Source organism: Felis catus, chromosome D4 (assembly GCF_018350175.1).
Source record: "Felis catus isolate Fca126 chromosome D4, F.catus_Fca126_mat1.0, whole genome shotgun sequence".
Taxonomy (NCBI): domain Eukaryota; kingdom Metazoa; phylum Chordata; class Mammalia; order Carnivora; family Felidae; genus Felis; species Felis catus.
In genome coordinates, this window is record NC_058380.1 from 58,801,293 (window position 1) to 58,827,819 (window position 26,527).

The following is a 26,527-nucleotide window of genomic DNA, read 5'->3' on the forward strand; positions in this document are numbered from 1 at the left end:
CTTGAAAGTGAAAAAACAAGAGTGAGACATTTAATAGTGTACCATTTACAATAACTAGCATCCAAGAAAAAAAAATTACTAGGTGTTCAGAGGACGATGTCACTAATAATAGGAGAAAAATCAGTCAAATAAAACAAACCTAGAAATTACGGAGTTGATGAAATTACCAGGAAGAACTTTATTTATTTATTTTTTAAATGTTCATTTATTTTTGACAGAGAGAGAGAGAGAGAGAGACAGAGCATGAGAGGGGGAGGGGCAGAGAGAGAGGGAGACACAGAATCCGAAGCAGGCTCCAGGCTCTGAACTATCAGCACAGAGCCAGACGCGGGGCTCAAACCCACAGGCCGCGGCGGGGGTGGGGGGGTGGGGGGGGTGACCTGAGCCAAAGTCGGACGCTCAACCGACTGAGCCACCCAGGCGCCCCCCCCCCCCCAGGAAGAACTTTAAAGCAGCTATTAAAAACATACACTAAGGTTTAAAGAAAAAGAAATATGATAAGACAAATGGAAGATACAAAAAAGAACCAAATGGATCTTCTAGGACTGAAATATACAGTATTTGAGAAAAAAAAATTTTTTTTGGATGGGCTTAAGTACAAATTAGGTGAATCAAAAGGAAAGAATAAGTCTATGTTATGGACATATGTACTGATAATTTCAACAATTTAGAAGTAATAGGCAAATTATTTGAAAATCAGGTTACCAAAACTGGCCCAAGAAGAAATAGAAGATGTGAGTACTTCCATACCTACTAAAGAAATAGAATTACTATTTATTATTATTTTTAAAACCTCCCTGCAGGAGTGCCTGGGTGTCTCAGTCATTTGAGCATCCGACTCTTGATTTCATCTCAGGACATGAGCCCCATGTCAGGCTCCGTGCTGAGCCTGAAGCCTGCATGGGATTCTCTCTCTCTGCCCCTTGCCTGCTTGTGCGCGTGTTCTCTCTCAAAATAAATAAATAAAAGAAAAATTCATCTCTGCGAGTAAAATTCCTGGCCCACAACAGGGAAAACTCCAGGCTAGATGACTTATCTGGCAAATTCTATCACATACGGAAGGAAGAAATAACACCAGTTCTACACAAACTCTTCCCAACTCCTATCAGGTCAGTTTTACCCCAATATCAAAACCATAAAAAGACACTGTAAGATAAGTGTAAATCAATATCCTTCATGAACACAGATGTAAAAATTCTTAATAAAATACTAACAAATTGAATTATGCAGTATATTGTAAAGCATAACACATCCTAACCAAGTGGGGTTAATCCCAGAATACAAGATTGGCTTGACATTTGAAAATGATTCACTGTAATTGACCGTATTAACAGAAAGAGGAAAAACCATGGGGCCATCCCAGTTAATGCAGAAAGGCATATGATAAAATTTAAAACACATTCATAATTAAAAACTCTCAGGAAAGTAGGGAAAGAATTTCCTCAACCTGTAATGAAAAATCTACAGCAAACAGTTTACTTAATTCAGAAAGACTGAAGTTTCCCCCCTATTGGAACAAAACAAAGATTAACTTCTGTTACCACTTAATATTGAGTATTATATCTGGAAGTTCTTTATAATGCATTGAGGTAAGAAAAAGAAATAAAAGGCATACAGATTAGAAAGGACGTGATAAAATTGTCTTTATGCACAGGTGAAATGATAGTGTAAACAGAAAATTGGGAGGAATTGGTATGCCTGGGTGGCTCAGTTGGTTAAGTGTTCAACTCTTGATTTTGGCTCAGGACATGATTGCACGGTTCATGAGTTTGAGCTCTGCTTCTATCTCCATGCTGACAGCGTGGATCCTGCTTGGGATTCTTTCTCTCTCTGCCCCTCCTCTGCTCTCCTCTCCTCACCTCACCTCACCTCAAAATAAATAAATAAACATTTAAAGAAGAAAAAGAAAATTGCAAGGAATCTACAAAAAGCTTCTAGAACTAAGTGAATTTAGCAGATTTGCAGGGTGCAAGGTGAACAAACAAAAATCAGTTGTATTTCTATAAACTTGTAATCAGAAACTGAAAAATGAAATTTAAAAAAATAATTAAAAATTAATTTCAGTTTTATTTTTAAAAACTTTTCGGTAGCAGAAAGAAACATGAAATATTCAAGGATATGATTATGTGCAAAGCCTGTTCACAGAAACCCATAAAACATTGCTGAGAAAAATAAGACCAAAGCAAATGAAGAGATATGCCATATTCATGTTTTAGAAGACTTGATATTGTTAAAATATCTTTCCAAACTGATCTGTAGATGTAGCACAATACCAGTCAAAATCCCATCAGGCTATTTTTGTAGAAATTGGTATTTTAAAATGTATACAGAAATCAAGGATGCCTGTCTGGTTCAGTCAGTACAGCCTGTGACTCTTGATCTCATGGTCATGAGTACAAGCCCCACATTGGCTGTAGAGCTTACTTTAAAAAGAAAAAAAAAAAAAGCAAGTTGAATCTTATACAGAAATCAGAATGGTCTAGAATAACCAAAGCAATCTTGAAAAAGAGCAAAAGAGTTGGAAAACTTATTCTACAGGATTTTAGTTTTTTAAAGTAAAGCTGTAATATGGTATAATGATAGACCTGTAGCTCAATGTAACATATTAGAACTTCTAGAAAGTGACCCACATAGGTCAATTGATTTAAACAAAGTTGCTGAAGCAATTCAATGAAGAAGGGGTATTTTTTCAACAAATGATGCTAGAACAACTGCATATTCATATGGGGAGAAATGGATAATAACTAATCATAAAAAGCCAAAACTATAGAATTTTAGAAGGAAACATAAAAAGTACTTGGCTTTTGTAACCTTGCATAGGGAGATTTCTTTGGGCATAAAAACTGTGAAGGGAAGGGTTGTCAAATTTATTAGAAGTTTTGCTTTTCTAAGAAAAGAACACTGCAAGTAAAATTCCTGGCCCACAACAGTGAAAACTCCAGCCTGTTATTAAAAATAAATGAAAAATCAAGCCACACTGGGAGAAATACTTGCCAACACATGTCTGATAAAAGACTTGTTTCTAGAATATAAAAAGGACTCTTAGAATTCAATCAAAGGAAGACAATCTCCTTCATCCCCCTCAAAAAAAAAAAAAAAGGTAAAACAACTCAATTTAAAAATAAGCTAAGAGGCTCATGGGTGGCTCAATCCGTTGAGCTTCAGACTCTTGATTTCAGCTCAGGTCATGATCCCAGGGTCATGGGATCAAACCCACATTGGGCTCCACGCTGAGCATGGAGCCTACTTAAGATTCATTCTCTCTCTCTCTCTCTCTCTCTCTCTCTCTCTCTCTCTCTCTCTCTCTCTTTCTCAAAAAAAGTTTGAAAATAAGCTAAAAATTTGAACAGTTTTTGAAGGAAGATATATGAATGGCAAATAAATACATGAAAAAATGCTTAGCATCATTAGTTATCAGAAAAATGCCCATTGAAATCCTAATGCATTACTACTTCACACACATTCAAAGGCTAAAATTAAAAAGACAGTTTCAAGCGTTGGCAAGATTATGAAACTATGGAATTCCCATACATCGCTGATGGGAATGTAACATGACACAACCACTTTGGGGAAATTTGCCACTTTCATATAAGGTAAAGATACACTTAACCATATCCAATAATTCTATGCCTCGATATTTTCCCAAGGGAAATGAAAACGCATGTCAATTAAAAAGAAAGATTTTCACTAGAATGTTTTATTGCTGCTTTATAAGTGCTCAAAACTGGAAACAACTTAAGTGTTATCAGGAGATGAGCAGGTAAACAAATTGTCATATCCACACACTGGAGTACTGCTGAGCAAGAAGAAGGAAACAAAGTACTACTACTATCCAACGACATAGACAAATGTCACAAATACTCAGAGTGAAAGAAGCCAAATACAGAGTGATACATAATATGGGATTCTATTTATATGCAGTCCTAGAACAGGCAAAGCAAATCTATGGTGACAGAAAGCAAATCAGTGGTTGCCTGGGGTGGGGGATCAAGTGCAGGTATGCACAAGGTAACATTTTGGGATGGTGGAGATAATGCTACATCTGATTGTTGTGGTGGTTACACAGGTGTATTGTGCCTTTGTCAAAGTGCATCATACTGTATTTTTTACACAACTATATTTTTAAATATGTAAATTATACTTCAGTAAAGTTTTTTTATGGTGAAGCCTTTTGTGACTTTTTACCTCTTTTTCCCCCCAAATTCAGACATTGTTTATTCCTCCTCCCCGTATACTGTAGAATTTTGTATGGTCTTCTCTTACTCTTTTCTTCACCTTTCATTTGACTCCTTTACTAAGTTATAAGCTCATATTCATCTTTGTTTACCCTATAGCACCTTGCTCATTATAACCTTTCAGTATATGTTTGTTGAATTCAGTTGATTTGTTGCAAAGAAAGAGTTACCAGCCATTGCTTTGATTACAGTTCTGAAGTCTGAAAAGAATCATTGCCCCAGATATTAGCAAGATAAAGCTATAAGGCAGCTAAGAGTTAATATTAGGCATCTTTAGTGTGGTCCTAATTTTACACTTTTGGGTAATCCCATTTTATATCCTATGGCCTTGGGTGGTGAACACATGGAAGATGAGTGCCTCTAGGCCCCTTGGAAATTGTCTTTAAGGGAGGACACCCTGTGCCAGTTGCAAAGGCCTGGAGGACAATGTATTTGATTTTGGTAATGAATGAAAATTCAAAAGAATCATGGAAGTTTAGTGCTAGACAGTACCATGGACGCCATTTAATCCAACCCATTATTATACAGGCCCAGTGAAGATCAGTAAACTGCCCAATGCCAAACAGCAAATAAGAGATAGGGTTAAGACTGGAACCCAGGTTTCTGCCAAGTCCCACACCAGGAATTTAATAGGAGAATTGGCTGTCTGTGGAAGTTCTACTGATTTGCCCTTAGACAAAGCTTCCGTTAGTTTGGGATTTAGAGTTAAGAAGTAAACAGGATAGAGAAAAGGCAGGAGTCAGCTGTTGTTACCAGTGTCCATCTAAAACTGGAACCAGAGGTGGCACCAAGAGTTGGCTCATGCATTCCTGACAATGTCTTTGTTTATTTACCACTGAGAAGTTTGATTTCATCTGTAATTGAAACCTGTTTTGTGTACTTGTTGATCAGTTTTCTACAGTAAGAATATCCTATAGCTTGTAAGAGGAGTTAGTACACAACCTAGAATACTGTTGAATTCCACAGGAATGTTGAAACAATCTAAAAGTTTATTTATTTTGAAAGAAAGAGAAAGAGAGTGAGCAGGGGAGAGGCAGAGAGAGAGAGGGAGAGAAAGAATCCCAAGCAGGCTCCACATTGTCAACATGGAGCCTGACACAGGGCCCAATCCCACAAACTGTGAGATCATGACCTGAGCCGAAATCAAGAGTCAGATGCCTAACTGACTGAGCCACCCAGGTGCCCCAAAGCCATCCAAATGGAGTCGGGTCTCCCTCTCTCAGACCTTCCCTTTTTTCACTATTCTTTGTTCCAGTATAAATGTATTTGGAATTGGGGGTGATAACAGTTGCTATTTTGCATCTCACTGATTTTAGGTTTTTATTTTTTTAAAACAGTATTAAATGAGTTTTTTAATTAAAGTGATTCTTAGTGGTCATTTTGAATTTTAAAGATGAAGGACATTGAGACACAAAAGGCAGCTTTGAAAGTTACAGCAAAGCATGCTCCTTAGATGGATCTTTTGAATGAAAGAATAACATGGACGGTGATGATGAAGGAATAGAAGCTGCTGCTATTTAATGTATTCTCCACTCTCAGTATATGGATGCAGCCTCCAAATTTTACAATGGAAATAATCATCAGCACAGCATCTCTGCTCTCCTCTGGATTGGTCTTTTTGTAAAGCAGCCTTTTGGTTTTCTTAGTAAAAGTATTTTATTTTAAAATATATCTCTAGACACTTACTCCTGGTAGGCCTGGGGAAACGTAGATTACTTCATGTCTCCTCAAAATTCCTTTCAAATTAAAGAGTCCAGCTTGATTTGTGTTTTTGAGATAGAGAAGAGGAATAGATAGGAAGAAGGAAGAAATCTTAACTTTGCTTCAAGGAGAGAAAAAAAATCTTTCAGTCCTTTGTTGATACCTTAGCTTCTGCATTAGTCATGTGTCCCTTCCTCCGTGGTCATAAGTAGACCAAAGGAATAGCAGCAATTTGCAAATTTGTAAAGGGACAGTGCAAAGAGAAGAAAACAGCTGATAAAGAAAAATGTAGGGCTCCCAAACCCCCTAGGTTTTTGTAGTTGTATTTTTAGATCAATCAACGGTTTCTGGATATTTGGCCTCCTTGTTTGTTGTTTTGTTTCACTGTGTTTGATGTTATAAAATACAGTGCTAATTTCTAGCCTCAGTCATGATATGGTATTTAAAGTTCAGTTTTTTAACCTGTTACTACCAAAGTCAACTACAATGGGAAGCTAGTAGACACAGTTAGTGCTGATAGCGGAAGAAAAAACCTTTCTTCTGCCTACTTGAGTCTGAATGGTAGGGTCCTGAGAATTAATTGCTGATAGATTAACAGAAGTGTGGGAGCACTTGGTAATGAGCAACTGAACTCAGTTGCCAGAGGTAAAGGTTTGTTTACCAACTTTCATAAACACAAGTATTTAGGGCTTCAAAGGATGGAGGCTTTTGATGATGCTAATTTTTACAACTTGGGTTTTTTGGAATGTCCTAGAAGCCAAGGTCAGTCGCTTCCTTGACTAGAGACTCTAGGTTGGGGGAGGGTGGTGCTATGCAGCTGACTTTCATAAAGCTCTGCTTTAGTCAGATGAGGGAAGTTTAGATAAGATTGCTTTCTGCATCTGTTGTTGGGTTTTTGGTTTTTCACTTATTTTTTTTTTTTATATTTGTTTATAGCTTGATGGTTTTCAGAGCATTTTCACATATCTCATTTGATTTTCACAGTAGTTTTTAGGAAGATGGGACAAATATTCTTATTCCCATGAATTACACAGGTGAGAAAACTGAGGTTAAGAGAGGCTAAGTATTTGTTCAGAGCCACACAGAGCCAAGATAAGAGGTTGAGGTATTCACATTTCTCACTACACCTTTGGAGTCCAATTTCAGTACTAACAAATTGAATAATGTCAATCTATAAGTGCTTTAAAAGGGTCAAGATTGAGTAACATTTTGTTTGTTTTGTAGGAGAAGATGGTGTAAATTGGTTCATCAGTGACAAAGATGCTGAGGTAAAATCAAATTGTTTTTCAAAGTTATGAATAACAGATTAATAATTTCCTTTGATTTGAAATTTCCTTTCATTTCATTATGATAATTTGATAAACTTTTTAGAGATAGCAGTGGTCTGAGTATGTTGCAAGAAAAAGTTTGATTGTAGTATATGGTGATTGAATTTTTCAGAAGTGTGGTTCAGCCTTGATTTTTGTCAGTCTGTTAATTGCCGTAGTGATTTAGTCCCCTTTCCCTTCTGTTTCTTCTGCCGTGGTGAGTCCTCTCAGCCCATATTGCCTGGTACCACTAAAGATCAACACCGGAAATAACTGCCTCTTCAGTGTAAGGAAATGGTTAGTCTATATTTAGCATGTGGCAGGTGTTTGTCTTTGTCAATTATTAGCCTTAATTGTGACAGATGGTTAGAAAAGAGAATAATTTTACAACTTGGAAGAAAGAAGTTTTAAGAGATAATTAGATTTTGTCTACGTGGGGCTTACCTGGTCAATCCAGCAGAATAACAAGTACAAGATGAAAAGCTTTTTCAAAGATTAGAATTCTACCAAACAAGATAAAAAAGCATGGTTGGCCTTTTTACACATTCCCCTTTAGATATTCCATGTGGTGTGTTTTGCTAATATTCTCTTGCAAGATACTAGATTTTGGCTAGAATATGGGAGAGCTGGAATTGGATTAGTGTAGGCAGAATAGGTCTTGAAAGTACTCTATTGGAAGGAGATTATCCATTGTCTCTTAGAAATTATAATCCAGTTTATAGGCAGTAACCCTGGGCTGTTCAAAAGAAAGAATATATTCAGTAGTGATAACGGTTTTATAACTTTATAAAGGACAAAATCATTTTTAAAAAATTGTCCCAAATAAAATTTTAAGAAAGCTTCTCAGTCCGAAAAATATGGTGTATGTTCCTATATAGAAATCAGCGATATCTTTGACTCTGAATGCCACCAGAATGTCTAAATGATGCATGTCAGTGCCCCTACTAGACCTGAACTGTAAATAGAGAAACATACAAAAGAAATGGAACCATATGGAGAAGTGTAAAAGAGTGAGATGAGGGACAGCCAAGTAGAGTTGTCTTCATGGCAACCCCTTTTAAGTTTTTATTTCTTTTAAGAACACAAAAGTTCTCTGTTGCTGGTTTCTAGATTAAACAGACTATGGCTGTTAATTCTTTTGAACAAAGTAAAATATTTTTTAAATTAATTAAAATTAATTAATTAATTTTTAAATTTTTTTCCCTCCTAGGCCCAGATAGTTAACAATAGATCATCTGGAAGATGGACCCACCGATACTATTCAGCCAACAAAAATGTTACCTGTAGAAATTGTGACAAATGTGGCCATTTATCAAAAAACTGCCCCTTTCCACAAGTATGTGAAATACGTTTCTCTCCACATTGTTACTTTATAGTCTTAAGGGTGGGCCCTATAACCTTATAATTCAAATCTTGTACAATATATGTGTGAATTTCATGTTACGTTTTCATGTAGGTGACAGCCAAAATAGTAGCACAGAAAGAACAATGAAGTTTGAGTCAGAAAAACCTGGAATCAACTTTAGCTTTGTTTCCATTAGTAGTTGCACAAGCTTAGGCAAATCATTTCACCCTCTGTGCCTCTGTTTCCTTGTCTATAAAATGAGGATTCCTGAGACCCCTTTCATTTCTAAACCTTCTACAGCTTGTTTCATTGTGGGATAATTTTTATTGTTAGAAAGTTACCATTTTAAGCATTTATAAATGTTTATTGGTGTAAATTATGTTAGATACATCAACCTTTGGAACAACATAGAACTAAAGTTCTTGGATGTTCTCTGACACACAGTAAGCTCTTAAGAAACATTCCTTCCATTATTCCTTCTTCCAAATGATATGATTGTCTTTCAGATATTTGAGACAGCTCATATATTTCCTCTTTGTCTTTGGTTCTCCAGGCAAAGCAGCCTCTTTCAGTATTTGTTGCTCCTATGACTTAGCTTCCAGATCCTCATCAACCTGCTTTCCCTCTCAAACACAATCCACTTTGTCAGTGTTCCCACAAGATAAAGCATAAGAAGTAGATGCCAGTTGATACTACAGGCACAGTAAGCCTTTTTGGCAACCACAGAATACACATAGCTTGTGTTAAAGCTCTGATTTCAGACATTTTGTTTGATTTTACAGTTATGCTCAAGATCTAACCTTTACTGGGGTCTCAAATTGGAAATAACGTTTTATGGAATTATACAGAAAAGGAAAAGTTAATCTTCTATTTGAGACTGAACTATTTTGCTAAAGAGAGTTTCTGTTTGCCACATAGAAAGTCCGCCCCTGCTGCCTCTGCTCGGAGAGAGGACACCTCCAGTATGCCTGCCCAGCCCGCTTTTGCTTAGGCTGTTCTTTGCCTATGCCTTCCACTCACAGATGTCTTGAAAGACCTTCCTGGAGAAAACGATGTGACCGATGTGATATGATAGGCCACTATGCTGATGTGAGTATCCTGCATAGAACTAATTTGTCAGACTTTGGGGGCAGTGTGCCAATTTGTAACTATCAGTCAGCCTACCTAAAAGAATATTCTATTCTAATTCTGTTCTAATATGTGTGTAATGATAGCCATGCCCCTTTGGCTGTTGATCATCTAAAGCAATGTTCTTTTTTTTTCTTTAAAAAAAATTTTTTTAATCTTTATTTTTGAGAGAGAGAGAGAGAGAGAGAGAGAGAGAGAGGGAGGGAGTGGGGGAGGGGCAGAGAGAGAGGGAGACACAGAATCTGAAGCAAGCTCCAGGCTCTGAGCTGTCAGCGCAGAGCCCGATGTGGGGCTCGAATTGACAAAATGCGAGACCATGATCCGAGCCGAAGTCGGATGCGTAACCAACTGAGCTATCCAGGCGCCCCTAAAGCAGTGTTCTAACAGAGATCTTACTGAATGGTTCGTTGGGAGGCAGCATCAACAAATATTGTAAACCCATGCTTGCCCCCTTTGCTTAATGTGCTTGCTAAGTAAAGGTCGAAATAAAAGAGGTATGTAATAAATAACATGTAAATTTATATGTCTGTTCATGCATAGTTACATGAAAATATATACCCACTTAGCAGTTGTATACAAAGGTCTATCTATCTGAAGCCTGGCTTGATGCTGCTTATTGATGGTTCTTGCTGATAGAATAGTCTTAAACAAGAAGAAGGACAAAATCCCCAGTACTTTAGATCTGCTTATCTTAGTTCTTTCTTTAGATTAAAAAAAAAGGGGGGGGGGTAATTTAAAAGACATTCAGTTACTTGTAGCACGTTAAATTTAAGCACATTGTTATCTTGGACATCATTTTACATCATTTGGGATTTTAGTCACAATTTCAAAGACCAGAGGGGCTGTGGAAGTTAATATATTTTTTTAAAGTAAGGATCTTTTAATTTGTATTTCCCAAAGACATGATACAAAGCCACAAACATTTTTCTAATTTTATTTATATTGAAATATCCTATAACCTTTTCCTAAAAAAAAAGTAATATGGCTTTTTGTTAATATGAATTTCAGATTAAAACACAATAGAAGATGAATGTTTGGTATATATGTTTCTCATGTAAATATATCAGTTATCTATTGTAATTTTTAAAATGTCTTTTTAAACAAAAACAGGGTCACTATCCCATACATTGTCTTACAGCTTCATTTTTTTTCTGCTTAATTCCTTATGAATGTATCACTGTATTAGCTCATAAAGATCTACCTTTCTTATGGTTAATTTTTATTCCACTGTATGGATGTACCAATTTACCCAGCTGTTTATCTACCAATACATCTAAATTTATAGTTACAACCCATTTTTTTAAGCAAACAGTGCTGCAGTAAACATCTGTGTGTGTGTGTGTGTGTGTGTGTGTGTGTGTGTGTGTGTGTGTGTTGTGTGTATAAGATTATTTTATTAAGTCAGATTCTGAGTGGGATTGTGTAATTAAAGGATATGTATATTTACATATGGATAAATATTGTCAAATTGTTCTTCCAAAAGATAGTACCAATGGGGGCAGCCGCTGGCTCAGTCAGTAGTAGAGCATGAGACTCTTGATCTTAGGGTTATAAGTTCAAGCCCCGTGTTCAGTGTAGAGATTACTTAAAATCTTCTGGGGTGCCTGGGTGACTCAGTAAGTTAAGCGTCCAACTTTGGCTCAGGTCATGAACTCGCAGTCTGTGAGTTCAAGCCCCGCATTGGGCTCTGAGCTGACAGCTCGGAGCCTGGAGCCTGCTTCGGATTCTGTGTCTCCCTCTCTCTCTGCCCCTCCCCTGCTCATGCTCTGTCTCTCTTTGTCTCTCAATAAATAAATAAATGTTAAAAAAAATTTTTTAAAACAAATAAAGTCTTTAAAAAAATAAGTAAATAAAAGGTGGTACCAATGTATCACCACCTGTCAGGTGTATTTAAGAATGCTCTTAACATTATAATTGATCTTCTAAAATTTTGGCCAATCAGATAAGGAGAAAATGATATCATATTGTTTTTATTTGTATTTCTTAGGCCACTAGTAATGTTGAATGTGATTCTCAAGACAAGGTGTGTAAATAGAAGTTATTTCATTCTAGGGGCACCTGGGTGGCTCACTTGGTTAAGCGTCCAACTCTTGGTTTCAGCTCAGGTCATGATCTCACAGTTTGTGAGTTTGAGCCCTACATCGGGCTTCGTGCTGACAGTGTGGAGCCTGCTTGGGATTCTCTGTCTCCCTCTCTCTCTGCCCCTCCCCTGCTCGTTCTGTCTTTATCTCAAAATAAATAAATACAAACTTTAAAAAATATTAAAAAAGAAGAAGAAGATGCTGTTATTTCATTCTAAAGTAGCTAAAGTGAGGCCCCTGGTTGGTTCAGTTGGTGGAGCATGTGGCTCTTGATCTCAGGGTTGTGAGTTCGAGCCCCATGCTGGTTATAGAGATTACTTAAAAAAATAAAATGAAATATTTTTTTAAAAGTAGCTTAAACTTACTTTTTAATATTTACTAAGTTTTAAAATTAAAATCCTAAGTTGGCTTGGTTTTATACTTCTGTTCTCTACATTATGTTGTCAATTATAATTTTTTTAGCCAGATTTTCTAGTTTGGCAGTTACATTTAATAGCATATTTCTTTACTCCTTTCTTCTAATAAGCTCTTACAAATATGGTCTTATTTGCCTGTGATAACAGAAGGGTCTCAGACAGACATTATCATGAGCAGTGTTTTGTTTTTTTTTGTTTCTGTTTTGTTTTGTTTTGTTTTTTTAAATAAGAAACTAGCACAGAACAGTTAAGGATGATTTGTAAAAGGTTATATAATCAGCTGTGAATTAAGTCTGTAGTCCATTCTGCTTAACTTCTTAATTTTGGCCTCTAATGTATGTTAAATTCTTTATCTAAAATGGCCTTGAGGATTAATAACCCCAGTGAATGTAAGATTTTAAGATTGGGTTAGGCTGTGGTTGACTTCAGAGAAGGCAGCACCCTTTCCCCTAAATCTGCCAAGATCTAACTTGTTGGGTGTTTTTATAATTATGTGGTGAATGTTCTGGACACTAGTTGATCTTTTTCCAGCCTTCCCACCTTGCGTAGGATTCCCCCAGAGCCCAATCAAACCTGGACTTCACTGACTCCATCTGCAGAAGCTTATAGTCCTTCCATCATCTGAGAAGCTCTTCATGAGAATTCACTTGGAAGCAGAGTCATTTTGACCTCAGGTTGCTGGAACTATTCAGCCAGTCCCCCATACATGCTTTAAATTTATCTTAAAACCTGGCCCTCCACAGAAAGTATTGCTTCCCTTGCAACCCTCTCAAATGCTTACTGCTCATTCCTTCTTTCTTTTTTTAAAGTTTATTGATTGATTGATTGATTGATTGATTGATTTTGAGAGAGAGAGAGCGTGCATGTGTGCAGGGGAGAAGCAGAGAGAAAGAAAGAGAGAGAATCCCAAGCAGGCTCCACACTGCCAACAGAGCCTGATGCTGGGCTCAATCTCACGGTCATGAGACCATGACCTGAGCCAAAATCAAGAGTCAGATGCTTAACCGACTGAACTACCCAGATGCCCCTCTGCTAATTTTTTCTTGACCCACATACATGAATTACATTGTTTAGGATTGAACTCTTTCTCACTCATTATGGTTGCTTCAAAGTCCTTACTCCTCCCTCTTTTTTTTTTTTTAATTTTTTTTTTTCCAACGTTTTTATTTATTTTTTTGGGACAGAGAGAGACAGAGCATGAACAGGGGAGGGGCAGAGAGAGAGGGAGACACAGAATCAGAAACAGGCTCCAGGCTCTGAGCCATCAGCCCAGAGCCTGACGCGGGGCTCGAACTCACGGACCGCGAGATCGTGACCTGGCTGAAGTCGGACGCTTAACCGACTGCGCCACCCAGGCGCCCCTCCTCCCTCTTTATACGAATACTTGTGGCTTATTAAAGGCCCATACCCTCTGACAATACTGTCTTCCACCCTTCTTTGTCATTTTCATCTTTCTACCTGCTGAACTTGCTGCTCATTCACAGAGGATTTCTGAAGCCCTGGGTAATTATAGATGCCCTACCTTATCAATTAAGGAGATTAAGAAACTTCCATTTTTGCTTTATACTTTCCTATAGCCACACTACTGATCTCTGTAATGCCACAGTGCCAGTTATATGTGCAAAGAGAATTTGTAGTGAAAACTGGTGAGTGGTATTCATATTCTTGCTGTAATGAAAGAATTTTCCTGAACTCTGCTTGGAAATGCCTCATTTGTTAACTACTGCATAAAAGTGATTTGGTTCGAATTACAGAGTTTTATAATGTAAGGGATAGAAAGATGGCTCAAGGCCTGCTAAAGTTAACCTGCATCGTTGATACCTTCCAAAGGAAGAGAATCTGCAGTGTGGAAAGAATCTCAATTCTGACTCTGCCACAGATTCTCTTCTCTTGTCAACAGTTTTTAAATATACAGAAAATTTTAAAGTATGTGAACACATCTTGCATACACAGTCCCATTGTGTAAGGTATATCTGACATTTCCAAGGTAATAATAGCTATAGTTAATTACTTACTGAGTTTTAAGCACTGCGCTAAGTGCATTACTAACTAGGAAAAGGGGAGTACTTTTTTCACTGCTGTATCCTCAGCACATAATAGGTACTCTATAGATAGTTGTGATTGTGTCGTTTATGTAATCCTCACAACTTCCGTATAAGATATATACTGTTTTTTAATTTTTATTTTCTTTTAATGTTTATTTATTTTTGAGAGAGACAGACAGACAGAGCATGAGCAGGGGAGGGACATAGAGATAGGGAGACAGAATCTGAAGCAGGCTCCAGGCTCTGAGCTGTCAACACAGAGCCTGACAGGAGGCTCGAACTCACAGACCACAGGTCATGACCTGAGCCAAAGTCGGACGCTCAACTGACTGAGTCACCTAGACGCCCCTTCCGGGTCAGATTTTTAAATGAGTAGAAGAAAATAACTTACACTTGATTCCCTTCATTAAACATTTGATGCTATAAAAAATGCTCTCTTAGGGGCGCCTGGGTGGCGCAGTCGGTTAAGCGCCCGACTTCAGCCAGGTCACGATCTCGCGGTCCGTGAGTTCGAGCCCCGCGTCGGGCTCTGGGCTGATGGCTCAGAGCCTGGAGCCTGTTTCCGATTCTGTGTCTCCCTCTCTCTCTGCCCCTCCCCCGTTCATGCTTTGTCTCTCTCTGTCCCAAAAATAAATAAACGTTGAAAAAAATAAAAAAAATAAAAATGCTCTCTTAAATATCTGCTATGTACTGATTTTTAGCGGGTCAAAAATTTCTTTTAAAAATGAGAACTCAGTATAAACTGTAGGCTTTCACAGACAGTAGTGGTTAATAAATGTTTCTTCAATAAATACATAACATAAAATGGAAAACTAGTGTCTTTTAGTTTAATTTTGGTGATTTTTTTAAAGGTTAGCTTAATCTTTGGGATTTCTAGTAGAAAATGTAAAGTACCTAGTACAACCATCTTCTAGTTATGGCTTCATACTTGTATAAAGAGTGAAGAATTATTGAATATTGTTTTTCTCCAGGTAGTTATTTAAGAAAAGGGGATTTATTTGATCTTTAGTCAACTCCAAGGAACACAGAATGGCATTCCTATGCCTCTTATCCTTTCGCTAGTCTTATTGAGATACTACTGGCCAGAAACAAGACTGACTGAAACACAATTATTGAGCTCAGTAACTGAGCCAAGATTTGAATTAAAGTCTTCCTTAATTCAAATATTTTGTTATGTGTAATAGCGATTAGTTCTACCTTTGTTCAAAAACATCTCCACTGTTTAATCACCCAAATAAACTTGTTATATTTGTTTATCAAAAATTTGCTGGTTGCCTACTACATGCCAGGCAGTATTCCAAGTACTAAAGAAATAAAGATGAAGAAGACATGGTCCCTGCCTTCAAGTAGCTAAGAGTATAATAAGAAAGGCAGACATGTGAAAGAACAATGTAAAAGTGATGTGATGGGAGGTATACCAGGGTGGTGAAAATTAAATGAGAGAATATCAGAAGACTAAGCTTGGTGACTTGCAAGTCATAGATAACTGGGAAGTATAGAAAATGACATAGATCATAGGAGGGAGCCAAGAAACTGTGCCTATAATAACATGTCACCTGTCTCTGGAAATACTGGCTGTAAAGTAATGCCATAGGAACTCTTGAACCAGGCTTCGTGAGTTTTTCTGAAATAATATGGACTTGAAACATACACAAGGGTCAATATTTTCTGAGCACTTGTTTGCTTACCTACCTGTTCTTAACCTTCAAAAGCAAGGCAGATTGAGGAAGGCAGTCTCTAGCCATTCCTAGAATATTTCTCCTTTCTGATTCTGTATCTCTTCCACTCATGGAAAGCCACTTTCCTATTGTGTCAGAATTTAATACATTGTTTTAGCCCTGGAAAGAATGATTCACAGCATAATCCAGAATCTGAACACTTTTCATCATTTCTGCCACTGTCCCCCTAGCTTAAGCTGCAAGCATCTACTGCCAGGATTACTCTAATAGCCTCCTAAACTGGTTCCCTGCTTCCTTGCCCCTTTATATTCAGTTTCCAGTAGGTGGTTAGAGTAATCCTATCTGTCTATCTATCTATCTATCTATCTATTTAAAAAATTTTTTTTCAACGTTTTAATTTATTTTGGGGACAGAGAGAAACAGAGTATGAACGGGGGAGGGGCAGAGAGAGAGGGAGACGCAGAATCGGAAACAGGCTCCAGGCTCCGAGCCATCAGCCCAGAGCCTGACGCGGGGCTCGAACTCACGGACCGTGAGATCGTGACCTGGCTGAAGTCGGAGGCTTAACCGACTGCGCCACCCAGGCGCCCCTCTATCTATCTATTTTAAAAGATTTTATTTTTAAGTAAGCTCTACACCTAACATGGGGCTTGAATTTACAACCCTGAGATCAAGAGTCACATGCTCTACTGACTGAGCCAGCCAACCACCCTAGAGTAATCTTTTTTTAAACATAACCCAGATTACATCAATCCTGTATTCAAAATCCTCAAATAAGACTTTGTATCTCTCCCAGAGTAAAAACTAAAGTCCTTAGAATCACCAACAAGACCATATGTGATCTAGCTTCTTGACCACATCGCCTATAGTAAGCCATTGCTTACTCCACCTGGTCTCCTTGCTGTTTCTTAAAAGACCAAACTTATTCTTGCCTCTACCTTTTGTTCTGTCTGCTGCATATCCAGGTATCCACAATGACTTACCTCCTTCATGGCCTTTACTCAAATGTCCCCTTGTTAGAGAGGCCTTCCCTGACCACCTTAATTGAGATAGCACTTCCAACATTCCCTGCCCTTCTTCCCTGCTTTGTTCTTCTCCATAACACCTGTATTATACATTCTAAATGTATTTTTCTGTCTCCCCTAATTAGAATGTAAGCTCCATGTCTGTTTTCAGACATGTTCAATGGTATATCTCCAGCTTCAAGTGAAGAGCCTCACCTGCATAGGAGCTCAGTAGGGTTATTGAATAAGCAAATTAGTGAATTCGGGGCAACAGACCCCACTTACCTACCTACCCTCCAGTCATGCTTCCAAAAGTTGTCAAATCCTGCATATTGATACATAGGCTTGGCAATTCTCACCTTGACTCATAATACTTAAAGTCAAGTTTCAACAGGTTTTCCAAAAGCTGTGATAACCTATAGTATGTATAAAATAAAATGAAATGTCTAAGGCAAAGAAAATCCTTTTTCTTATTTTCCCTCCCACTCTCTTAAATGACCAGTTCTACTTTCCTTAATATTTTCTTTAGAGATTTTCTTTAATATCTCCATTTTAAATCAGTATTATAGGTATTGATGCTGTCCTGTGTTTTCAGTCTGTCAGCCGTCAGTTTTCATATGGAAAAATCTCCTCTGTCACTTTGTGATAGAATATACTGTGTCATCTTTTTCACTGTGTCATCTTTTTCAAATCGAGAAGAGAAAAAATAAGACTAAAATTCTGGTTACCTTCTACAATTCAAATAATCACAGACAAACTAATTTTCCTACCAAACTTAATTTGTCAAGACAAAAAAATATATCATTGTAATAGATTGATATGTATGTTCACATAAATATGTAGTTCTGCTGACACCTAAACATTACACCTACTTTTTAGAGTAAAGAAAAAATCTGACTTAGGTTAGAATATCTCTCACTTTTTACAGCATTTTGATGTTGTTTCAACATAATGTTAGCGCAAGGGGTCATGACTAAGATTGATTGATTTGCTTAATAAAAAATAATTGTTGAATAGGCTTATAAAATGCTTATTTACCTGAGAGACCAGAATACCCCCAAGGAAGTTAAGTAGATTCTGTGCTTAGAGGTCTCTTATCCTCTTGTTTGGTATATGCAAAACTCATGATAATGTAACTGAAAATTCATATGTGTTCATTGTTCAAGGAGTAAATCCTGGAATTAGTAATTAATAATTCATTGGAACTGTTCCCAAATCACCTGATAAATGAATATCTGAAACTTTTCATAGATATATATGTGTATATACATGATATATATGTGTATATACACATATATATCCGTGCTTATGGAAATAACCTCAGAGGGTAAAAAGTTTTAACTGAAGGTATGTAATTTAGCACAGTTACAGTTTGAAGGAGAAACCCAGTCCTTAATTTGAAATTCTACTAAATGGTATACTTTCTCATCATCTGTGACTAACCTGAAAAATTCCCGCAGTCTCTCTGACTGTCCCTATAGCACATACTTCATTACCTAGCATTAGTTACTTTCAGTAGACCTAGCAGATTGAGAGCAGGTTTACATTTTCTTTATAGAAATTAATAAGTTTGTAGAGGATAGAGACCTTTCTCTTTCTCTGTACCACTAACTTCCACCAAAAGAGGGAAAGGATTGTCCCCTTAAAGTCTATCTACCAAAATTAACAGCTTTAAAAACTAAAGGGATAAATAAACTTTAGTTTTTCATTGAGAATTTTGTGGGACGTGGAAATGAACTTCTCAGTGCAGTCACATTGGGAAAACTGGAGTCTTTGATAAATAGAGCAGTACACCACTGGGAATTTTATTAAATTTCAAACTTATTATACTTATTTATTTATTTATTTATTTTTAAATTTTCAGTCCAAGTATAAAAGTCCATATAGACTTGGACTTGAATCTCACTATTAGATCCAATAATAAGGTCAAATTCTGGGACATGGTTATCTTTTCTGTCAATTTTAGGTAGTGAAATTAAGGGAAATCAGATTCTCATTGACACCTGGAAGGCTAAACATTTTATTTACTAAGCATTACAGACTAAAGGTCAATTCATCTGAACATTATAAATCTCGTACAGTTTTCTGATTGAGTTCTTTTATTTTTTAAAAGTTTATTTAGAGCATGTGTATGCATGCATATGGGCGGGGGAGGGGCAGAGAGAGAGAATCCGAAGCAGGCTCCATGCTGTCAGCATAGAGCCCAACCTGAGGCTCCATCCCACAAACTGTGAGGTCATGACCTGAGCCAGAATCAAGAGTCAGACTGTCAACCAGCTGAGCCACCCAGACGCCCCTGATTGAGTTCTGATCTTCCTTCATGAACAAAAATAAATGGGGTAGAAGAATGCATACCAAGCTACTAGGCTGATAACACTAGATTTCCTCAGCTGACTGGTAATGGATTGGAAGAGGGATAGGAGACATGATTAGTTTTGCCTTTATTTATTTTTTTTTATTGTATTATTGCATTTATTTAAAAACAGAAAAGAGACTATTATTTCTGCAAAATTTCAGTTTAATAACAAGTGAGATCTTGGCATGTTGTACAGCCTTCTAATGATTATTGCCTTGATCAAAAAAAAGTAATAGGCTATTTGAGAATTTCAAGAACTCAAGTAAATTCTGTAATGTTATCAGCTAATTGAGCTTTTAGCTATATAATGTTAAAATAATTCTCCCTGGGCACCCCTGGGTGGCTCAGTGGGCTAAGCGTCTTACTCTTGATTTTGGCTCAGGTCATGATCTCATCATGATTGAGTTGGCGGGATAGAGCCCTACTGACAGTGTGGACCCTGCTTGGGATCCTCTCTCTCCCCCTCTCCCTGTTCCCGCCCCCCAACTCATGCTTGCTCACGCTCTTTCTCTCTCTCTCAAAAAATAAATAAATAAATTTTAAAAAATAATAATTCTCTCTGTGGTCGTAGATACTAAAGGAAAAGCATACACCCTAAGAACACTAATGGGAGAATTTCAGGTATATAAGAAGATAATACTCAGCTTTTAAATTAATTACCTCATGAAGTATTATTCTAAACTTTTATTATTTTTTCCATAGCCAGTGATCTTTTACACAGAAATTAATAATGAAATAAACTACAGTGTTTTCACTTACCTGTTCCTCACAGACCAGACCTCTGAGAAAACTAAACTTTTCCATGAGTGAGTTTGTCAGAGACCTATACAATCCTTGGTAGATACCACCTCAGTTCCCAATGCTACCAGATTGACAGAAGTCTCTCTTTAAAAAAAAAATAATAATAATAATAATTTTTTTTTTTTAGAATGAGCTGATAGAAAAAATTAAGGCATACGTGAAGAACTGGTAGATCTAAAAAGGAATGAGATGGCACCAAATGTAATAAACTTGTTATGAGAAATAGGAAAAAAAGAAATAGGAGGAAAATTGAGAAAAACCCAATTCATTTTTCACAGGGTGAATACAGAAGATAGAGGAAAAGGGGTTCAAAGGAAAATGAACCAAAGAAATTCTGATTAAGAGAGCATGTACCCACTACAAGAGGGGGGAAAAAAGTCCCACATCTATCTGGACATATGCTAGTGAAATGTCTGAATGTCAAACAAAAATCAAACAAACATCCAGACAGAAAAATAAAAAAAAATTTTAAATCCACACATATTACACACACACACACACACACACACACACACACACACAACATCAAGCTTGCATCAAACTTCTCCTGTGCAGTACTAAATTGCAGAAGTACTCTATTGCAGAAGGCAATAGAGAAATCCCTAGAGGGTAGAGCATTCTGAGAAAAATAGATGACATTGCCAAGCTGTTGTTCATTTGTGAATTTATTGGAAAAATCAGAGAATAAAATTAGCAGCAATGAAGAATGAAACCAGGAAGGCATAAAGTGAATATATGAATACCTCCTGTTGATCTGTTTTTAAACTTCTTACAAATTTTAGAAAAAATTCTTTAAAAATGTACTTTGAAAGCTTACAAGTATAAGGATAAAAATAGGACCAGAAATATCAATGATCACAATAAATAAATGGATTAAATGCTCTTATTAGAAAATAGACATTCCAATGTCAGGAACCAAAAAGGAAAAGGGAGAATAGCTTTAACTTAAAAAAAATGTCCATCCAAAGAAACCATTAATAAAATTAAATGACAGACCACAACTTAGGAAAGATTTTTATAAAATACATGATAGGATAATTATTTCTAATATGTAAAAATCTCTTATAAATTAGTAGGAAGAAAAAATGTCTTAATAATCAGGGGTTCCTGGATGGCTCAGTTGTTTAAGTGTCTGTCTGACTCTTGGTTTCAGTTCAGGTCATGATCTCACAGTTCGTGAGTTCGAGTTTGCACTGGGCTCCGCACCGACAGTGCTGATTTTCTCTCCCTCTTTTTCTGCTCCTCCCCTGCCTGTGCTTTCTCTCTCTCAAAATAAATAAATAAACTTAAAAAAAAGTAATCAGTGTTAGAGAAGATAATGCTTCTGGAGTTCACCGATGGATGTTTGCAAAGATATATCTACAAGGAGCACCTGGATGGCTCAGTGGATTGAGCGTCCGACTCTTGATTTCAGCTCCGGTCTTGACCTCATGGTTCATGAGATCAAGCCCCATCCGTCTCTGTGCTATCAGCACAATTTGGGATTCTCTCCCCCTCTCTCTCTGCCCTTCCTCCACTCACAGTCTCTCTGACTCTCTCAAAATAAAAATGAGTAAACATTTTTAAAAAAGAAATATTTAAAAAGAAAAGATATATCTGTAAGAACATTCATCTCAGAATTGTTTATAATGAAAATTAGAAGCAACCCAAATATTTAACATTCCAGCTGATTTAAGTAACTTACAATACATTTCATATAATGGAATACTCTTCAACTATTTAAAAAATGGTATAATAATGAATATTGAAATATAAAGAAGTTACTAGTACAGTAAGTGAAATGCATAAATTATAAAACAGTAGATGAAATATAATCCTGTTTCCATACAAATACACATATTTATAAATATATATAGATTTGCATGGAAAAAATCTAGAATGAAGTCTTCTAAAATGTTTACTATAGTTAAGAATTATAGAAGAGGCACCTGGGTGGCTCAGTCGGTTAAGCTTTGGCTCAGGTCATCATCTTGCAGTTCATGAGTTCGAACCCCATGTGAGGTTCTGTGCTGACAGTTCAGAGCCTGGAGCCTGCTTCAGATTCTGTGTCTCCCTCTCTCTCTGCCCCTCCCTTTCCCCCTCCCCCTCCCTCTCCCTCTCTCTCTCTCTCTCTCTCTCTCTCTCTCTCTCTCTCTGAAAAATAAACATTAAAAAAAAAAGAATTATAGAAGAGTTTATTTATTAAGTTATATTTTAATTTGAGAGAGAGAGAATCCCAGGCAGACTCCCTGCTCAGTGTGGAGCCTGACAGAGAACTCAATCCCACAACCCTGGAATCATGACCTGAGCTGAAATCAAGAGTCAGACGCTCAACTGACTGAGCCACCCAGGCACCCCTATTTTATATTTTTATAATGAATATATATTCATTTTATAGTTTTTTATCTTGATGTTTAATGTGCAGTACTCTATTGCCACTTACAATCATTTTAGGAATAGTATCTCCAGTAACCAATCTAGCCTATGTTCATTCTTAAGTAATTACACCCACCTTGGGGCTCAAACTTACAACCCTGAGATCAAGAGTCACATGCTCTACTGTCTGAGCCAGCTAGGCACCCCACTCTTCTTCTTCTTGTTCTTTTTTAAATTTTTTTTTTACATGTATTTATTTTTGAGAGACAGAGAGCACAAGTAGGGGATGGGGCTGTTAGCACAAAGCCCGACACGGGGCTCGAGCCCACAAACCATGAGATCATGACCTGAGCCAAAGTCCGACGCTTAACCGACTGAGCCACCCAGGTGCCCACCCCATTATTCTTATTTTAATAATAAAATTGACTTTTTTCTTTTGGTGTTCAGTTCTGTGAATATGTATAGATTCATGTAAACACCACCACAGTCAGGATATAGAACAGTTTCACCACCGCAAAAAACTGTCTCATGCTATCTCTGTATAGTACCTTCCCCTGATTCATAACTTCTGGCAACCACTGATTTGTTTTTAATTACCATGGTTTGTTTTTAAGAACATCATGTAAATGGAATCACACCATTATATAGTTTTGAGACCAGCTTCTTTCTTGCACTTACATTATGTCTTAGAGATTCATCTGAGTTGTTCCATGTGTCAATAATTTATTCCTTTGCAGTATTCCATTGTATGGATGTATTGCAGTTCGTGCATTTACCCATTGAGGAACATTTGGGTTGTTTATAGTTTCTGACTATTACAAATAAAGCTGCCATGAATATTTGTGTATAGTCTTTTATGTGAATATAGTTTTCATTTCCTTGGGGTAAGTTTCCAAGTGGAGATTGCTGGTCCTATGTATGTTTAACTTTGTAAAAACTGCCATATTGTTTTCCAGAGTGGCTGAACCAATTTTGCATTCCCACCAGCAAAGTGAGAAGTCCAATTGCTCTGTATCCTCTCCAGCATTTGGTATTGTCAGTATTTTTTATTGTAGCCATTCTAGTAGTTGTGTAGTATCTATCTCATTGTGGTTTTAGTTTGAATTTGCCTAATGGCTAAAAATGTTGAATACACTTGCATGTGCTTATTTGCTATCCTTATATCCTTTTTAGTGAAGTGTCCTCATCCTTTCCTGGTTTTTCATTAGAGTGTTTATTTTCAGATTGTTGTGTTTTGAGAGTATTTTCTACATATGATATAAGGGGTATTTTAGATATGTTATTTCCATACATATTCTCCCAGTCTGTAGCTTATCTTTTCGTTCTCTTGACAGTTCTTTGGCAGAACAGTTTTTAAATTTGGTGAAATCCAGTTTATCAATTTTTTTTTCTCTTTACTGGATTGTGCTTTTGATGCCCTTTCCAAGAATTTTTTAACCAACTGCAGTTAACAAAGATTTTCTCCTGTGTATTATTCCAAAATGTTTATGGTTTTGTTTTATATTCAGATCTATGATCCATTTTGTGTTCATCTTTCTATAAAGTGTGAGGTTTAGATCCAGGTTTATTTTTTTTTTACATATGGATGATCAGTTGTTCATCACCATTTGTTAAAAAGACTGTCCTGGGGCGCCTGGGTGGCGCCGTCGGTTAAGCGTCCCACTTCAGCCAGGTCACGATCTCGCGGTCCGGGAGTTCGAGCCCCGCGTCGGGCTCTGGGCTGATGGCTCAGAGCCTGGAGCCTGTTTCCGATTCTGTGTCTCCCTCTCTCTCTGCCCCTCCCCCGTTCATGCTCTGTCTCTCTCTGTCCCAAAAATAAATAAAAGTTGAAAAAAAAAAATCTTTAAAAAGACTGTCCTTTCTGGGGCTCCTGGGTGCCTCAGTAGGTTGAGCGTTTGACTTTGGCTCAGGTCATGATCTCATAGTTGTGAGTTCAAGCCCCACATCTGGCTCTCTGCTGTCATTGCAGAGCCAACTTCAGACCCTCCGTCCCCCTCTCTTTTTGCCCTTCCCCACTCATACACACACACACTCTCTCTCTCAAAAAAAATAAAATAAAATAAACATTTTTTAAAAATTTTAAAAAAATAATAAAAAACTATTCTTTCTCCAATGAATTGCATTTACATCTTTGTCAAAGATTAAATGTCTACATCTGTGGATTCATTCCTGGAGTCTGTTCTGTTGCATTGATTTAAGTATCCATCCCCTCACCAATATCATATTGTCTTGATTATTAATGGCTTTGTAGTATTAAAATCAGATATTGTAATAACTTTGTTATCATTTTATAAAATTACTCTAGCTATTCTAGTTCCTTTCCCTTTCCATCTAAATTTTATTTATTTTTTTTAAATTTTTTTAATGTTTTATTTCTTTTTGAGACAGAGGGAGACAGAGCATGAATGGGGGAGGGGCAGAGACAGAGGGAGACACAGAATCGGAAGCAGGCTCCAGGCTCTGAGCAATCAGCCCAGAGCCCGACGCGGGGCTCGAACTCACGGACCGCGAGATCGTGACCTGAGCTGAAGTCGGATGCTTAACCGACTGAGCCACCTAGGCGCCCCTCCATCTAAATTTTAGAATGAGTCATGTATACATACAAAAAATCTTGACGGAACTTCGATTGTTATTATAGTCTATAGATCACTATGGAGAGAATTGATTCTAACATTTTGAGTCTTCAGTCCATGAACATAGTACGTTTCCATTTATTTAGATCTTTAGCGTCTCTTACCAGAGTTTTGTAATTATCGTTTATACATTCTCTACATAGATTTATACCTAAGTACTTCATTTTTCTTGGGACTATAGCAAATGGTATTGTTTTTGTGGTTTTCAATTGTTTATTGTTTATATATAGAAAAAAGTTTGGAATGAAATATTTTTAAATGTTTGCAATGTTATTTCAGGTGGTAGTATTATATAGGTGACTTTTATTTTTTGTTTATCTGTATTTTCTGTCTTTATAATGAATATGCATTACTTTTATAATATTTAATGTTGTTCTTTTAAGAAAAAAAGGACGAGCTTCTACACTAAAATTACTACAGTATTGGCACAACTTTGGACCTAAAGGTGATTACTTGTATGCCTGACACGTCCAGCGTGCTCTAAGATTCTTGGGAGAAGATGAAAAGGAAATTCCCCCAGGAGACTCCCATGAGAATTAGAGAAGTAGAACTGGATATCGGTGAATAATTACAAATAAAAGGAGTTCATTGTAGTTGGTTAAGATGAATCAGGTTAACTTTCAGTAGTTTTAAACAACTTTCTACATATTTGTTACTTATGATGGACTTTGTGTAATTGGTTTATAAATAAAGTTCTGAACTCCCATTTTAAAATTATTTTACCTTTAGTTTGTCTCTTATGAATCTGGTTTAAAGCTTCTGGTACCTGCTAGTGGGCTTAGGGAAGCATTGTGATATTGAACATATGAGAACGAGTTCACAGTTATCTCAGAATGTCAGCACCAGTACCAAAGAGACAATGAAATCAGCTCCTGGCAGTTAAAATTGAGGGATATCATCAACATAGAGTTTTAATAGTTTTTCAGAGGATGTATTGGGTTTTTGTAGAAATTGGAGAGATCTGAAAGCTATAAAAAGAGGGAGTTAGAATACTAGACAGAAAATAAGACCTTCCTTCACCTACGTACATGGGTTATGTATTCACTACTAATGTGGCTGGATAGATTCCCAAAGTGATAAGGATCTTTCCCTCCGGGTTTCTCCTTCCTGATAGTCACTTTTCTCAGACTTCAGGTGGTAGTTGTCTAGTTATTATAAGAAAGAAAGGCAAGAGAGAAAGGCTAGTGAGATGCTGAGATTTTTATTATTTAAACATCGTGGTAAAAAGGAATTAAGTAAGCTTGAGTAAACTGAAGAACACTATGTCAACTTTGAGAGTGGTATAGAATACTTCTGATTTTCACCAGTAATCAGTATATTTTAAGTTTTTTATTTCAAAATTTAACTATAAAATCTGAGATTAGATTTATCTGACCACATGTTCTTTTCTGTGTATTTTTGAACAACTAAGAACGTTACTGAGTGCCTCAGTTAAATGTAA

General features: G+C 36.9%; 1 protein-coding gene across 4 annotated transcripts in view; it reads left to right on the forward strand.

Annotated features, from left to right (window-relative positions):
* ZCCHC7 (zinc finger CCHC-type containing 7) overlaps window positions 1–26,527 on the forward strand; it is a 254,447-nt gene that overhangs the window by 192,341 nt on the left and 35,579 nt on the right. For all 4 annotated transcript variants that reach the window (XM_045043122.1, XM_006939290.5, XM_006939289.4 and 1 more), the window contains 3 exons: window positions 7,161–7,204; window positions 8,454–8,579; window positions 9,507–9,677. In XM_045043122.1, coding sequence (XP_044899057.1) covers window positions 7,161–7,204; window positions 8,454–8,579; window positions 9,507–9,677 — 341 coding nt within the window. The remainder of the gene's footprint in view (window positions 1–7,160; window positions 7,205–8,453; window positions 8,580–9,506; window positions 9,678–26,527) is intronic.